We start from the raw sequence: 17,115 nt of genomic DNA, 5'->3' as shown, positions 1-17,115 counted from the left end.
TAGAAGAAGAAGAAGGTGAAAAACATGAAAAGAATACATTTACTGTAGTGAAGACTGTGTAATTGCCTGACTACCAGCTTGTGTCAGACTGTCATGTGCTGCACGTGTAAATACGTGTTTCCTAAATGTTTCAGCTTATCATTTATTCCTCTCATCAACGACTTTGGGTAGTTGAATAGCACCAATCCAATACCCAGAAAATTTTTGGCAAAATAAAACCTTCGATCACGCAAGAATTTTCGGGAAAGCTACGTTGTATAAAGTGTTTTAAAAGATTCTTTCATATTTTAATGATCTTTCACAAACACAACTCTCAAAAAGTTAATAAAGATTCTTTTACACATATATTTCTTATATTACTAGTTCGAGCAGAGAAATTTCTTAGCTGCATGCACTCCGAAGAGTTTGAGAGCAATGCAAAGGTATCGTTTAAAACTCATATAACATTATTGTTATAATAAAAGAGTTTTGGCCGACAAAACAACTAGAAATCTTAATGAAAATAGTAAATAACTATTTTGCATCGACAAACATTTCTTTCCGATCAAAGCCACAAACCCATCGACTCCGCTCCGCTCCATTAGTTTTTCTAACCACTTCCTATTCCCAACACGTAACGTTGGAAAGTAGATGTTTTAAAGTATAGAGCACAAGCATGGCCATTAGAATTCGGCTGCTTTAAATTATCAAATTCAAAGGCATCCCGAAATCAAGAAAGAGACCAGACCCCACTCCACTCTACCGCTGTTTGATCATTTAAGAGATTCTCAAATTCCCTTTGAAGAGGTCAAGGCACAGATTCCAGCCAAATGAATAATTCAGCAACTAAGACGGAGACTGAAAACAAGGCGGGTGTAAAAATAACATTTACACTGAAATGACAAGCATCCTCAACTATATACAGGAACATCTCCAACGATGGACAGACAAATCATACGCTCTTCGAGAAAAAAATGTAAATAGGGAAAGAAAAACGAATATCTACATCAAAAAACTGATTTGAGATACTTTACAATTAATTAAGGGGACTTGGTATACTTCATTCAATCTCTTAATTTATTCTAACAATTCCCAAACGCTTTCAATCGTCAACTAATTTACGAGGCTTCATAATTCAACGTACCTCCTCCTCTAGATCATGTGTTACCAAAGATCCATTCTTTTTTGTGCAGTGCTGTCTGCATGACAGAAACCTGAAGGAAAAGAAAAAAAGATGATGCGTTAGAGAACATTCTCAGACCAAATGCCATCAGCTTAGGGTCTTAAGCAGAACATGCTCTATGACAGCGCTAACTAATTGACATTGTACGAATAGTTAGGCATCGCATATATAGGAGATGTAAGCTGAAGTTAGCTACAAGTTTGCCATTGAGTGTAGGCTGTAACCCCATAAATTGAATGAATAATCCTATTGCAGTTGTGTTCTTGGGTGGTGTAGCAGTTTCTAGTTTTCTCATCAGTAACATCAAGGAAAGGAAAAATTAAAAAAGAAGAAAAACTTTAAAATAGAAAAAGGATTAACAATACAAGCTTCTTGTATAGTGGAAAATACAGTGTATGCACACATGAAAAAATGGGAAGAAAGGTCTTTGATTGAGTCTATTGGCTGATTCAAGGAAAAGGATTTTTAAAAAAAAAAAAAAAAACAAAGTTCAGGGCTGTTGCTGGGATCATAGAAATGCATTTCACAGTTCCCTAGCTGGTTCTTCATTGCTCTCTCCATCAATCCAGATACCCCAACTCATTCTTCTCAAGGCATTTTCTCACTTTCCAAAATTTTAGGAGTTCGCCCCGCCATGGATCTTGGTTTATCCAAGGAGAAAAGTAAATTCAAGTATCAACTAGCTTCTGTAATAGCCAAGAACTACAAAAGAAAAAGGACAGAAAACAGGAAAGATGACAATGGAATAGGTCACATGCATCTATGACTATCTATGCGTGCATCAGCATACTAACCTAATTTTCAATGCCTCAATGAGATACCCATTTCCATGCCAATAAATCTTATGCCTCAACTAGTGACATTTTCATCATATTTGCAGGTGAATAAAAATAATTAAATATTCATGAAAATAGTATGAAGACCATTTCTATACAGGCAACCCGTCAACCCACTATATGATTTCCAAGACTTTAAATCAACAACTGATCATGTCAGTATAATGCCATGCAAAAGTCTTTTTCAGTAAATGTAAGTGTAGTTTTGCAAATATTCAGAGGTAAAATACTTAAGAAAAAACCTATTTCAAGAAAGAGGGGTTAGCTACCTGCATACTTTTGTAAGAGCTAAGAAGCTGACTAGCTCTGGGCACACTCAAATGGATGCAAGGGTCCTTCAGAAAATTCTTGCATCCGAAACCGCTCCAAAAGTTCAAAGGGCCTGCAAATAACATTACTGATCATGCAGATAACTGTAATAGGGAAATTTGATTCAAGAAGCATGACTATAAGAAATAATACAAGAGAACAAAACACTATTTTTTTCAAACAGCAATCAACACTAAAAAAAATGAACTTAAGTTCCACCTTCCTATGTCCTTTTATTTAGGGAACAACTTTTGATGGTGAGACAGCTTAAGCCAATATGTTATTCTAATGGCATTTTCAGGAAACAATGTTGATGAGATGGGGAAATTTGTGAGACAGGATAAATATCTATATAAAATTTACATGTTGACAAACATGCCATGTAAAATAAGAGAGTAAAACCTCAACAAGTCAAGTGGACCAACATTTTTTAGTTGAAAGCTTAGCTTTCCAAAGTTCATCATGCCTAAAACCAACCCAGTGAACCTCAGTTAAATTCTGATGACAAGAGTCCTGCAAAATCCCATGACTCTAAACCAATTTCAATAAACATAAGAAAAAGTTTGACCACTTTCGAACATGACATACAGAACTATTATAGCACTGTGCTAGTATGAGACAGCATTTATGGCAAAGAGGAGACTAGAGTCACTAGAAACTGAAATCAAAATCTAAATAAATCGAAGTTGAAACTAGCACTCTTATGAGAACTAAACTGACTATATAGTTTTAAATAATCAAATAGAATATGAGCTAAAATTTCAGCTATACAAATTTCATCATATCAAAACAATAGCAGACAAGTTCATCTTGTGAAATAATGTCCTCCCATAAAACCACCTAGAGATTCACAGAAAAGACAGTTGACATATGCCCAGCTGATGGTGCTACAGGGATAAGAGAGGACCGTATATTGTGGGACGAGATATTCAGAATTCAGACATTAGAAAAGAAGAATTTTCCTGGAGTTTATAAAACTATATAATTTGAATTTCCACCTGTGCTCAATAAAAACTTGCATCATAATAAACAATGAGGATCAACTACCAGAATGATCAACCAGAAGAAGACAAGAGAGAAACGGGGGAAGGAAAATGGAAGGTGTAAAATCCGCAATTAATCTTTTCTCATCCAATGCAAGTTTCATTTTAAAAATATAAAGGAACAATATCCATAATGCTTACAGGAAAGCTTCACGATTATGACATAACTTGCGTTGATTACTTTCCATTGCCTCTAATACAGAAGTTTCTGGCCCTGCTGACCCACCAGCAGCAGTCCATAGCTACACGGAACAACAATTAAAATAAGAAAAATAATCTTGAATATTGCATATAATTGAACTCTTCACATAATACTTGATACTCACTTTTATTGTGTTATCAATCCCACTGGTTGCCACAAAGCAATCAAATGGATGGCACTGCACACAGTTTACAACTGTAGAGAAGAGATGTTTTAAAGTGAATAAGAAACCATAGAATGATAGTAAAGCCCACAATCTGCAGGACAGGTTGGAGAGGAGAAATATTACCAGCATCATCTCCAAGAAGCATTTTTATCAGCCTACCAGTCCGCTTTTCCCAAATAAACCACCTCCCATCATCACTCCCACTAGCAACATATTCACCTACAAATCAATCAGAAGTTGTCATGCTAATAGTTACACTGCCTAAATTGCATGTACACCAAATTCCACTAGTCATGTGTGACAGTTTTTCTGTAATTTGAACTGATTTCATGAACACCTGATGTTCAACATACAATGAATTAGCAACAGCCACAGAAATAGGATTAAGGAAAAAAAAAAAAGGAAACAAGGTTTCCAGACGTTATAGGGACACTTCATCAGGAAGACTCTTTGAGATGGGCACTAGACAAGTCCAACAACCAACAAATGTTGTGGATTCAATAAAAAACCTTCTAGTCCAGATTCAATGCATATCAAAATGGTCAGGAAACCAGATTCCTTTTGAGACACGTGTGGACTACATTAGAAACATGGTCGCAGAAAAAAGCAATTTATTTCATTTTAATAGTCATTAATCAAACAGAGAATGCCATAACTCTTTTCTATTTATATCATCAAGTGATAGACAGTCAGTCATAACTCCTTTTTGGTTCTCAAAACAATGTTAAAGCTCAACTTCAGAACTAAAATGATGATCCGCAAATAATGTAAGCAAATTTGACTAAGGGTGTAACATTGTGTAACAAATAAATGAAATATAAGGAATAGAATTTAAAAAGAAAGAAAAACTGCAATACACTAATGAACCATAAAGCAAATGCTAAAGAGCTGGCAAAAAACAAAAACCAAAAAAGCAGTACAATTGCAATGGCAGCTAAAAATATAGATAATATTATATGAGAAAAGTACCTCTCTGACCAAGGAAACTCGCCTGTTTGATGTCGGTTCCAACATTGCAGTGGCCAACATATCTCTGCTTCATATCAATAACTGCCTCGGGCTAGAAAAGATATGAATGCATGACATGAAAATTATAAGCAAGAAGAATAATGAAGAATATATCACAAGCAATATGATGAATATTTGGTTGTGCATACATAACAAACTGATTAATTGGAAGTAAACATGAAATGAAAGAAAATTATTTTCCATGCTATATTTACCACAGACCAGTCTAGTGGTGTAAATAATACACCAGTGCTCACATGTAACTTAGGTGCGGCTCAGATAAAACTCGAATTTGGCTCAATCATTGTCGAGCCGAGCTCAAGCAACTCAACTTATCAAGCAAGCTGGGTTTGAGCATCCTAATGCCCGGCTTGAGTAGCTTGCAAGCCTAATCAAGTTTTTATATTTTAATATCTACTTTTATTATTTTACCCTATATATATATATATATATATATAAATTTGAGCTCGAACTCGAGTTCTAACACGAATAATCAATCTTTAAGTCGAGAATGAGAATCGAGCTTGTTTTTTATTCGATAAACGAGCCTGATCGAATGAGCTTAAATAGCTTAATTTTTATCTCAAGTCAAGTTCGTACTTGACAATTAAAACTCGATTGACTCGAGCTGAGTTTCGAATCGAGCTTAAGCTTCTTACCGTATCCGCTCAGCTCAATTACACAGCCAGTCCTCTGTAGACTTTTCTCTGACACTCAATGGCGGCTTGGTTTTTAATCAAATTATTAATATGCATCATAAGTTGAATCAATAAGCAAGTCGCTAATCTACCTAAGAGATAACAACCAAGGCTAGCAACTTCACCAGTGACACATTTAGACATGCTTTGACAATTAATACTTAACTGGAGTCACTTTCAAGATGATTTCTTGATAATGACAATACTAAATAGGAGACATCTGCTTATCAGAAACTTAAAACATTTGTAAACTATACCCAGGATATGAATGTGAACCTGATAAGCCGCTCTATCAGTTTGCGATGACGAGGACGGAGATGCAAATGAACCATTTCCACAAGTTGCCCTTGTTGAATCAACTCGTCGTTGAATTCTAAGATTTAAACTTCCATGTAGTATATTGGATTCAACATCACGTCCTTCATCACCTGATATTGAAGTTTCAAAATCTAACTCCAGCTCTTCATCATAATCAGAATCTTCTCTTTCAGATCTTAGACCATCTTGTGAAGCATCACTATTAGCTTCCGAGCGATAGAGTATGTCACTCAATGACAATACCCTTCCAGTTCGAGGTTCAGACTTAGATACCACATCACTTGCCTTGTTATTTTTTTCAGCCTCAGCTAATTAAAAAATTGAAATTAGATTAAAGGAAAGATAAAAATTCAGAAAAATTCATAGCCAATCCTAGAGACATTGAGATTTCACATTCTTCAAGGAGACCATTGCAACCCTAGAGAGTGGAGTAAGGAAGTGATGAAAATGAAGAGAGAAAATTTCACTCTTTTTCAAGTAATTACTAAAATTCATTCCAGATGCATAATAGAAGAAGTTAGCATACGCAATAACCATAGCAATTCCACATTAGCAACTTAAAAGATATGAACACTACGTATGCTAAAGTACACAGGCCTAAAAGCAAACTTAAGTTAATCTAAGAACAAAGAGAAGACTTAAAAAAGAGGCTGCACGGTGAATTGAACAGAGAAGAAACATCAGGAGTTAAATGCTTCCAGTTAAAATAATATGGCATCTGCCAACCCAAAGAACTGAAGAGAAAAGAAAAGTTAGACCAGTATTAATGTTAACTCTGAATACCCAAGAAAATTTCAGTTAACTCACAAACCCAACACTGCCTTTCAGTAACAGTAAGATGAATAACCCATGATAGAATTGCCTAAACATATGATATAGGCAGGACAATTAACTTTGGAGTTAAGAGATAAGACACTTCAATAGGGATGATGATGTGCACGTACAAGAGACAAACCTGCAGCAAGATGTTTTTTTAGGTTCTCCACTTTCTCGGCCGCCATATTATCAGATGGAGATAAACATTGTGCTGAGACAGCAAAGTCTAAAGCTTCTTTATGTTTTCCCAACTGCCAACAATTAGAAACCAAATGACAAAAAACAAAGGCTTAGTTTCATCGACTTTACATGAGGAGATAACCATGCCATTTGTCTTAGATGGTCGCCACTTGCCAATTGAGCCTTCAATGGATCAATTTTAAAAAAATAAAATCAAATAAGAGCAAAAGAGCCAAAGGTAGTTCAGTAAATAATATATTATGATTTACAACTGCCAATTCAACCTAGATATTCAAAAAGGCCGATATTCATTTAGAGAGCAAAACATAGACAAACAAAACTTAATTAATAATTAAGAACAGAACTCACCATTTGGAATCCAAATTACAATTGAATATTTTGTGAAAAGTGAAAACCAATCTGTAACCACTGGCTTTACTTTATTAACAAGCTTCTCAGAATATAAATATTGACTATTGAATGAATGACATTATCTGTATGTAAAATAAACAATTGTTGATTATATTTTTGATTTTTTTCATATGAAAAGAGTTCCACGAACTTAAATTTTGTTTAATGTTAAAAAGTTGCAACACATTTTTTAGTTGCATATCCTGTTATTTAACCACAAAAGCTACCTGTAGATGTAAAGAATTTGAAAGGATAAAATATGGTTGCAGGGCAGAAACCCAAATCCAGGAAGCCACTAACTCAGATTGAAGCTTAATAACTTAAAATCTTCTTGGCAACCCAAAGCACTACGTTAATTGATCAGGTACACCATTGTGTTTATAAACTCCAAATGCACTGCAGATTACCTGTTGTAAAGCCTCAGCCATACAGTAATGAGCTCTAAAGGAAGAACTGTCTATTCTTCGAGCACTATGGCAATCTCTAACGGCAATATGGGCATCATTTTTCCACTTTCGCTGCAGAAGGAAACAAGTTAATATGTTGGCATAATTGCATATCAAATAGATGAAATGGTCCATCAAGTTTAACCCAACAAAGTAATCAATGAACCTTCAGCAACAAGGCAGCACGTGTACAAAAACATTCATGCCTTAGAGTGGGCCCAATGTCAGTAGCATGTCCATCAAAGACTTCATTGCATGCCTCGATTGCATGGAAAATATTTGTCCCCTCCTGTAAGGATCTTTTAGCCATTTCAACCAACATCCTGCATTTTTCAATCTGTTACAGGCATGTTAGGGCATAGCTGAAATAAGTATGGAAGAATAACAAAGTTGCATAACAATACCAAAATTTCCAGACAAATTTACAAAAGAAAAAAACAGAAAATAGAAGTGCATATAAAAGATCCATACTCTTGCAGCAATGTTGTTTCTCCTCTGGAGACCATTTTGGAAGACATTGGAAACAAGTGGCTGGTGCTCTAGTCTATTTAGTACAGGAGTGAAGGTCATCAATTTTGAAGCATCTCCCGAGGAATATTGCATTAAACTCCCACTAGCTGCCAGTTATGGAAACAACAAGCAGATATTCAGCTAAAGAACATTTCACTAATCCAAATAATGGGTTATATATTGCATCCTAATAATTGCAATAAAGGAAAGAAGAAACAACTAAAAGATATTAAGCCAAAAAAAATTTCACTAAATCTAATAATGTGAACAGCTATCATATATACGCTGACCTGATTCACGCTTACCTTGATATCGTTATCTCAAAAGCACTTCTTCATGAAAATGAAACCTAAAAGAACCAGGGAAGAAGGGAAGACGAGGAACACTAAGCCTAAGTTGCATTTTAAGATGCAGATTATAACTTCACATATCAATTCTCTGAATATATAGGTTTAGACACATCAGCTCTATGCAGCACAACCCCTAAATAGAACAAAATAAAAGCATCATCCATTCCACTCAAAATTCTAGCCCCAGTTCCATCAAGCCCCCACTAGGTTCAGTTCTTTCCACAAAACTGGAACTTAAACAAGGAAAGAGGATTCAAAACTATAAATTATCAAGTCAGGCAACAGGAAGCCTCCTTAAAGAAGATAAATACAAAAAAAAAAAAGAGCAAAAATGAATCGAACCATCTGAGTACACTAGAAGTAGAAATTTTAGAATATGCTTACCATGATTTATGTTCATTAGATAAACATGCTCCCCACTATAGCTAAGTAGAACCTCTTCTCCATTAGGGCTAAATGTAACATGAGTTAAATGCAAACTTGAATGTCCCTGAAAGGCAAAGAAAACAAAGATTGAATTAATACAACAATAGTTTCACATAACACCAGCAGTGGTTTAGTTTAAAGTTAACATATAATGACACCTTAAAGCCAGAGAACAGTGTTACTAAGGGGAATGCCAAAAGATAACAATCAGCAGTTTCCAATTAAATGATCCCTAATAACACTGTTTAACTTAAAATACCCAACAAAACTTTTTTCCATGTGAACAATAAATGAGAAAAAAATTCCCATAAGAGGAAACTAGTGAATACTGACCTAATGAAGATGAAAACAAAATAAGCTCACTCACTTACCCCAAAAAAAAATAATAATAAAAAATAAAAACAGAGAACAATTATCTTTTGCAAATTGAATTGATAAAACTAGGTCCTGATGAGCAGAAATCATAAAACTTACCAACATATTTCCAAAAAAGAAGTAAACAAGAGTAACTAACAAAGAAATTCAAAACTAACATGATCAGAAAGATGCATTGGGCAAAAATAATTAACACAAGGAGGTGGTGATGATCTTTTCCGGCAGGAGGTCAGTGGTGGCAGCATCCTTCTATCATACAGACGAGCAAATGCATCACTGCAAACATTCAAAGACAAGATTAGTGGAGAAAATAAATCAAAAACTTTAAGAAAGGGCAGATTAGCCACATACTTCCCACCAACAAGGAGCAAGTGAGGTCTAGTAGAACTAATATCACAAGATTTTAAGGCCAGTGTATGTCCAGGAGGATCAGCTAATGACCTCTTTGCCCCACAACGCAAGTCAAGCTGCCAAAAATAAAAATGAAAGATTGTGAATGATTTACAATTCAAGGGGGTACGATACAGAGCAACTATGATACATGAATGTGACATATCTATTAAACTAACTCATTATGCAATTCTACAATGCCAAACTTGAAAATTTTGACCGAAGACAAATATTGGCAAATAAAATGAAAATTTTCAAGCTACACCAATAACCAAATGACCTTGAGATGAGAATCCATTGACCAAGAAATCAAGGGATGTCATTTTGTCAACTAACTAAAGTCCCTTCATGCTGTCTAAAGTGATGGTAAATATAACATGATGAGCTATGTCATCAAGACCAGATCTACATAGAAATAATGTCTTTCAATTTAGGTCCAAAAAACTCTAGGATTCCATAGGGTTTCAGACATTCAGAAAGGCTCATTGAATGGTTGTCCAAAAGAAGAAAATGAATTTCTATCAACCAGGTATCTGGATTGGCAAGAAATAGGAAGAGGAACAGATATATTGTTCTGCATCAAAGAAAAAAGTCATAGTGCTGCATAGAATCTACAGAGAAGGAAACCAATGCCATATAACAACCACAACAACATTTATACCCAGGTGAAGACACCCAGTCAAAACTCGCTAAACTTCTGAAACAAGCATTTTATAGAAACCAACATATTAGCAATCAACATGCCACACTGACTAGGTGGTACTACTACTCAACAAACAAAGTTCACATAGATATATCTACAACATGTAAATGAATAAAAGGAAAACCCTTTTTATGTAACGTGAGTCTCACTAGGACATTGCGACACTCATGGCGAGAAGATCCTGCAGGAGGACAAGAAGTGCCCTCCCGAAAGTCATGCTGTCTCAGAGTTCCATCTTCACTGGCACTCCAGACCACATTGGGGTTTCCAACTTCAACCTGAAACAGGAAAGAAATGCAAACTACAGCAGAAGCAACCAGATGAACATTCATGTTTGGTTGTTTTACCATGTAAAGCAACATTAAATGTTGAAAATTTAACCACTTCCCATGTTTGTTGGCCAATTAAATTATTGCTCCATTTATCAGTCATATATGCAATAAATCTTACCGCTAGTTTTTTAACCCTTCTTGTGTGACACTGATAGAGTGCTGATGGAGAAATAGCACCATCATTGAGCCCTCTCCCATTTAAGTGAGACAAATTAAATAATCGAACCTGAAAAAAAAATTAGCTGTACAAGTTACTAATTATACCTAATAGCAATGGCATAAGAATCCACCATAGAAAAGCTGTTCAACCATGGTCCAAAAATTTACCTCCGCATCTCCAGCTCCAGAGACCACAAGCTCATCAGAAGTTTCAGGAATAAATTTTGTACAAAATATATTAGCAGAATGCCCTGTCTCTATAGAATGCAAAAGCTTTCGACCAGAGTAGCTCCAAATATTAATCTGCAAAAATTAATTCACTAATAAATTTGACATATATTTTCATAAAAGCAACACTCTTCAAACACCAATCTTCACACACCTTTATGAACAGATGAGAGGTGTCAACAAGTTTAGCCTATTAGAAGCCCCTAAACCAACATGTTATTTCCTCTTTCTCGTAATGAAATCCATATGCCAAACTACAAAGCATAAAAATCACTCTCTTCATTATTTTGCAACCACAGTAAGTTGAATGACAAGGCTGACCATTCCTTCAGCAAAAAGGCAAAGTTCCCATATGTTCTAAAAAGTTGACTTTTAAAACCTTTCAGATAATGTATAAAGTATTTATAGGCATCACTACACACGAATGGCACCACCCACTAATCCTGATTCAGAAGGCTTACTAGAAGACTTAAGACTTTAGACTTCACACACTTTCCAAACAAAATGTGAATATCTGTCTGATGACAAGGTAAACTTTACAAACAATCAAATCCATTAAAATACAAAAATCCCAATAGCAAAAATCATCATAACATTATAATTGTCAGGAATATGTCAGGTCAAATTTTCCATACTAAATATTAACTATATTCATGCTACCTATTACAATGCACTGAAGTCTGTACTCATAAACAAACATAGATGTTTCATACCAGTTCGTCATCAGAACCAGAAATCAAAAGTGAACCATTTGAATTCCAAGCCACAGCATTTACACAACCCCGATGTCCCTGTTCAAATAAAGAACACAGTAAGATGATTTTAGAAGGACTAAAAAAGAAGAAAATTAAGCACAATAAAAGATCACCAATTCCAGCCTTAAAGGCATCCTGAAAGAAAACTATTCCATGGACAGCATTAAGTACAGCAAAGTAACCAACACATAACTTGCAATATAATCAAGGAAGGCACCAAATCCAGAAGTTCAAACAACCAACTGCCCTTAAACACCATTATTATGATAGTCTGTGACGCATCATGAGATAAACATGTAATTTTTTTTATTTTTAATGCATCAAAGAGTATAAAAATAAAGGCCCCTATTGCCAAAAGAAAAGATGCATGTTAACTATGATAGCTTTCCAAATGTAAATTTTAGATGATTTAAAAATCCAAATAACCTCCAATTCTCGTTCCAGTGAAAGCCTCCCAATCAAAGACGAATGCATCTGAAAACCGTTATCAACATCCTACACAAACACCAAAACAGCACAGTCACCACCGTAAGTCAACAAAAGGAAGCACTTTATTACAGTCTAAACTGAACAAATTTCCTTTTCAACAAAAAAAAATTACAGTAATTGATAACAAGAAACCAATAAAGATTGAAATTGTAAGAGTTAAACTATCAGCAAGACTCAGGGTAAAACGAAAAGTAAAAAAATTTAGGCTCAAATTCTTCAATTCTTGATCAAAATTTCAATAATAAGAACATATATATTAAATTCAGCAACTTCATAGCATTTACCCAAATTCTGAATTACATATCAGATAAACTCAAAAAATTTATATCAATTCAGCAATTCCTCAGAACTGTAGACCACAACAAGAAATTTCCAAAAAAAATGCAATATCAAAGAAAGTGAGGATCAAAATAAATAAAAGAATTGCTTTGAAGAAAGAAAGAGAGAGAAGAGCGAGGAAATACGTGGCGATTCTGGCGAATATCGATGTGCCTGCTCTCGAGTAGATTGTGTACGTTGCCGTCGTGGAACGGCCACTCCTCCATCGAGTACTATTAGAGAAATAAAAAGATAGTCACAAACCCTAGCTCCGATTGGCGGTGACGCTGGTAATAGGCGATGATCAAAGTAATTTCGAATGAGGAAAACAATTTCTAGTTATTTTAGAAGAGCACGGGTTTTTGTTGGGAAATAAGAAGCTTTTAGAATTTTTTTTTAAATTACTATGGCTTGAGACTTGTGGGTTTCTTAAATTTTCTACACTTCTCAGCAGAGAAACAATAATTTAAAAAAAAAAAAAAACAGAGTTTTGTTTAGTGAAAGGAGTAGGTTAAGATATTTGCGTGAGATTTAAGCACCGCTGATTTAGGGTTTGACGGTTGATTGGAGGGATCCTTATGTTGGATTTTGTGTGCGGCATAGCTTGGCGGTTTCACTTTTATTGGGCGAGAGATACTTGGGCTTCAAGTATTTTAACTCCCAAAGTGAAAGCAACCCCACTAAGGGCACTAACCCAATTGTTCCGTTTTTACTGAGATTTAGCAAAATATAAACTCTCCATATTTCAATAATAATAATAAATAAATAAATATCTTCCTATCTATATGCACCATTTAACTAAATCATAGCTATTTAATTTTTTTCAATTAGTTATTTATTCACATTTAAAAGATATATCTATTAAAATAATTATTAAATTTTAATTTTAATCTAATTATTCATATAATTATTTTTAAAAATAATATTAATAAATTTAAAATTCAACTCTCAAAATCTACCGTCCTGTTGAGTGGATTACAACTTTGGGAATTAAAATTATGGGGCACCAAAGCCTCTTTTGGCAACTGCTCGTTCCACATTCAAATGGCCTAGAAGCCCAACAATGACGATCCAAACTAAAGAAGCCCAGGGAAACATCCACCCAGGTTTCAAGCCTCAACAGTAAACACCCATTGAAAAGTGATTGTGACATCAAAACAACATCGATTCTTTCAAGAATTAAGAATATCTGCTGATGAAACCTTCATCAAGAGCATTAACAGGATGACATGAGGGACCAACCTTTTTTAGGTGAAAGTCCAGTTTCATGCAACACGGACCATGTTTTCTTTTCAAGTTGATAAACAAATAGCCCTTCTTTCTCTGATGACAACAACAGCATTGGATCGCGTTTCAGGCTCAAACCACTGCCCTTCTTTGACGTTATCCTTCTACTCATTAGGAAACATAGATTATAGTATTTGATCACACCGTCCAGCCCCCAATCCCATTTCCTTGTCGAGTGTGGACCTTACCCTTTGCAATGCAAAGCTGTCACACCTTGGAAAAAGATTTGAAAGGTGCTTGGTTTCTACTTTAAACTATTTTTTTCATGGTTTGATTTTGATGACATAACCCTAACGTGATGACTAATGAGATCTATGAAAAATGAACTCGTTGAGAACAGTAAAGGAAATATTAAGGAGAAGAATGAAGTTTCAAGTTACTGTTTCTTTTTTTCGGTTTTCCTGTAGCACTGACTAAAGGGCAGCTGGCAGACTGATGCCATTTCTTTACTGACCTAAATGATGCAACTTTTGTGGTCCCATCACCGAAGCTGTCCTCACCATTGAGATGGCAAATTTTGCACCATTTTAGAGGAGGGGCTAGGAGCTAAGACATCGCTGTCTCCATACATAAATGCTCTTTCATGCGACGTAAATACATAGGCATATAGACAAAACACCAAGCAAATATATAAATTCGATCAAATCCAGCCATGAACGAGTACGTCATTGCTAACAGATCAAAGCATTACAATTTACAATTCACTTGTTTAACATGGAAAAACACCATAGATAACTCCATTATGGCAGGCATACAAACACATACAAAAAAGTCTTCCACGCAATCAAATTTAATTACCACGTAAAGAGGAAGAAAAATACTACACATCATACCAAACAAAGGAAAACATTAGCATAACAATCTTAAACTCACGAAAGTTATGAACACACGCCAATGGGAGAGGAGTGAGATGGTGTGATCTGGGGCCCCTACGGCAAGTTGTTGCATGATGAATGGGAGAAGGCTCTTTGCTCGTGCAATTTTCTGCATCAAAGAAAAGGGAAACCCACAAGGATAAAACTTGACAAGAATGCAAAAAGTGAGAAGAAAGTGAAGATTGGGACCCAAAACACCCGAGGGCGTGCTCTTAGCCCCCTCCTTTATGAGGGTCCCTCTAGAATAACCAGTCTTCTCATTCACACAGCCGAATCCTCAAGCCCAGGTGTGAGTGTTACTTTCGCTAAACCCCAAGATCTATTAATGATTCACCATTCTTTATTGGGACAAATATATACAGAAAACTATCCTGCTTTCTCTAGAAAATAGAGATTTCAAGCCAAAGCTACTAATTTCCAACTCGTATCATTGAAGAAAGACTTAAGAAGGGGGTTCAAGCTCTCCCCACTATCTTCTGATTATCAACTCCTCCGTTGGAAGACTCCAAATTATATGCGACATATGCAACTCCATGCACGACTCCATAAACTTCTTTATTTAACAAGCTCCATTAACAATGACTAGTAATAACAGATGCCATGCCACCTCTAACACCACTAATAAGAACAGTGGCAACTCATAAAGTACTAAGTCCCATTGTTTTGGCTTTGAGTTTCAGGGATTTCAGGTAATCAATGGCTTCATCAAGAACCACAATTGCATCCTTGCCCTCTCCATCTGGAATTATGCTTCGCAAAACACTCAGAGTCTCACAAATTTTATCCTTTCTCACTTTCTTGTTGCCCGAAGATGAATACATAGCTCCAGATCCAGGATTTTGGCCATTGCCACAGAGGGAATCTGCATCATCCTCATAATCGGAACATCTGTTAGGATTCACTGAACTAGCATTGTCCTTAATCAATGGCACATAATCATTACTGCCATCAAACAGTTTTCGCTTTTTAGTTGTACCAGTAGAGCTAGCAACCTCTTCAGCGCCTCCCTCAAACTGCTCATAGTGAGCTGTCATTGTACTAGGTGAATGACCTGTGCTCGTAACTTCATCATCATTAGTATAATCACTATCATCATCTGAGTAAAGCAAGGCATTGAGTTCTTCAGTGTCCTCGCGCATTTCACTTTGCACATCAGTCCCATTGTCATCAACCACATCTGTAGATATTAGTCCTTTGTGAAAATTCGGGTTTACTTTACCTATAGGATCCTCCCCATTAAAGTTACAAGCAGGAGGCGATTTTGGACCCCAAGAAGTGCACTTAATAGGAGTCCCAAAAGCAGAACTAAAGATCAGGGTAGTTTGATCACCAGATTGATCAAAAACAAGGAATCTCTTCTGAGCACAGCCAGACCCTGCCTTGGGAATAACGTTTTCCAAACGAGTCTCATAAGGGTTAGCTCGGTGTTGCTCTTTCAAGAAAGAGTTTGAAGCAGGTGCAAAGACCTGTCGAAAGTGGGGTAAACAATAAAACCAACCACGGGATTCATTAACTTGGCCAACCCGCAAGTGAGGTAATTCAGGATGTCCATAAACCGGCAAAGTCTCAGGGGAGAAGACCATATTAGTGCCAGAGTTTATGAATTGAGGATTAGTACTTGGCTGCCCCAAAGGATGTGAAGCAGCCAAAGAATTCAAGTTGGGTGATTGCCAATCAAATTGCTGTTGAGGAAACCAAGATCCACAGCCTTCTCCCATCCAACCAGAACAATCACCTACAGATACAAGAAAGTCAACTTAAAAAAGGATATTCCAAAGAATAAAAATTAGATATTCATAAAACCAAGTATTAGCAATACATACCAGAATTCAGATGCTGTGGCGGTAGAAATTGCAGTTTGCTTGCAGTTACTCTCAAAAACAAGGGAAAAAACTAAAAACTCCAGCTTAACTTGAACACGGAAATGTAAAACCAATCTACGTAACGGGCTTAAGCAAATGACGGAAATATTCAGCCTGGCAAAAACCCAAGAAAGGAAATTCAATAAAAGCTTTGCGTAAACTTTCTCACCGATTATCAATGGCCAAAAGAAAAAGAATAAGGAATCTCGTACATTAAGAATATAAATATAAACAAATGATATACACACATCACCAAGCATAAGGGTATCTAATTCTTTCATAAGAACTTGTACAAAGAATATCAGAGTGAAACGAGAAATAAAGAAAGAAAAACAAACCTGGCAATCCTGAAGAGGTTGAAAGCACGCTATAACTCTAACTACAATGGTGGCACTCCCCGCAATACCATTTTCGTACTTCAATGCCCGGAATCTTGTTTGGGTCGCTGCTTGGCACACCAT

The 17,115-nt window shown here is 35.8% G+C and overlaps 2 protein-coding genes across 23 annotated transcripts; both read right to left on the bottom strand.

The window, feature by feature from the left end:
* Positions 1-838: 838 nt before the first annotated feature.
* LOC111288671 (protein ALTERED SEED GERMINATION 2-like) lies at positions 839-13,093 on the bottom strand. Of its 22 annotated transcripts, none has more exons than XR_016340869.1 (20): positions 12,777-13,093; positions 12,250-12,318; positions 11,782-11,859; positions 11,009-11,143; positions 10,800-10,907; positions 10,499-10,627; positions 9,608-9,723; positions 9,415-9,532; positions 8,840-8,945; positions 8,067-8,212; positions 7,762-7,932; positions 7,557-7,667; positions 6,698-6,809; positions 5,682-6,050; positions 4,688-4,778; positions 3,842-3,937; positions 3,677-3,747; positions 3,492-3,592; positions 2,268-2,380; positions 839-1,193 (listed from the first exon to the last, which is right to left on the bottom strand). XR_016340869.1 is itself a non-coding variant. In XM_022879685.2 (20 exons), exons 1-19 carry the CDS (start codon positions 12,855-12,857, stop codon positions 2,299-2,301), a joined length of 2,286 nt encoding a protein of 761 aa, XP_022735420.1. In that variant the 5' UTR covers positions 12,858-13,093; the 3' UTR covers positions 839-1,193; positions 2,268-2,298. The 22 variants fall into 22 exon arrangements, 16 of the variants coding, with proteins under 16 accessions (XP_022735420.1, XP_022735527.1, XP_022735613.1 ...); XR_016340868.1 differs by having other exon boundaries at positions 3,842-4,055; positions 5,701-6,050; XM_022879685.2 differs by having other exon boundaries at positions 2,268-2,395; positions 5,701-6,050.
* A 1,431-nt stretch (positions 13,094-14,524) lies between these two features.
* On the bottom strand, positions 14,525-16,768 carry LOC111288491 (transcription factor bHLH145-like). Its single transcript, XM_089758270.1, has 2 exons — positions 16,616-16,768; positions 14,525-16,527 (listed from the first exon to the last, which is right to left on the bottom strand). Exon 2 carries the CDS (start codon positions 16,508-16,510, stop codon positions 15,431-15,433), a length of 1,080 nt encoding a protein of 359 aa, XP_089614396.1. The 5' UTR covers positions 16,511-16,527; positions 16,616-16,768; the 3' UTR covers positions 14,525-15,430.
* Positions 16,769-17,115: the final 347 nt, after the last annotated feature.

Source organism: Durio zibethinus, chromosome 3 (assembly GCF_047325235.1).
Source record: "Durio zibethinus cultivar Kanyao isolate XHJ-2024 chromosome 3, ASM4732523v1, whole genome shotgun sequence".
Taxonomy (NCBI): Eukaryota; Viridiplantae; Streptophyta; class Magnoliopsida; order Malvales; family Malvaceae; genus Durio; species Durio zibethinus.
Note: the sequence above shows the minus strand (reverse complement) of the source record. Positions and strands in the feature narration are given on the sequence as shown.

Excerpts from the sequence above, each read along its gene's own strand:
- LOC111288671 (XM_022879685.2), bottom strand. The coding sequence starts at position 12,857 with ATGGAGGAGTGGCCGTTCCACGACGGCAACGTACACAATCTACTCGAG. Across the intron at positions 8,213-8,839 it reads TCTAATGAACATAAATCATG|CTAGTGGGAGTTTAATGCAA; the intron begins GTAAGCATATTC and ends CATAACTGGCAG. Across the intron at positions 6,051-6,697 it reads AAAAAAACATCTTGCTGCAG|CTGAGGCTGAAAAAAATAAC; the intron begins GTTTGTCTCTTG and ends TTTTTTAATTAG.
- LOC111288491 (XM_089758270.1), bottom strand. The coding sequence starts at position 16,510 with ATGGGAGAAGGCTGTGGATCTTGGTTTCCTCAACAGCAATTTGATTGG.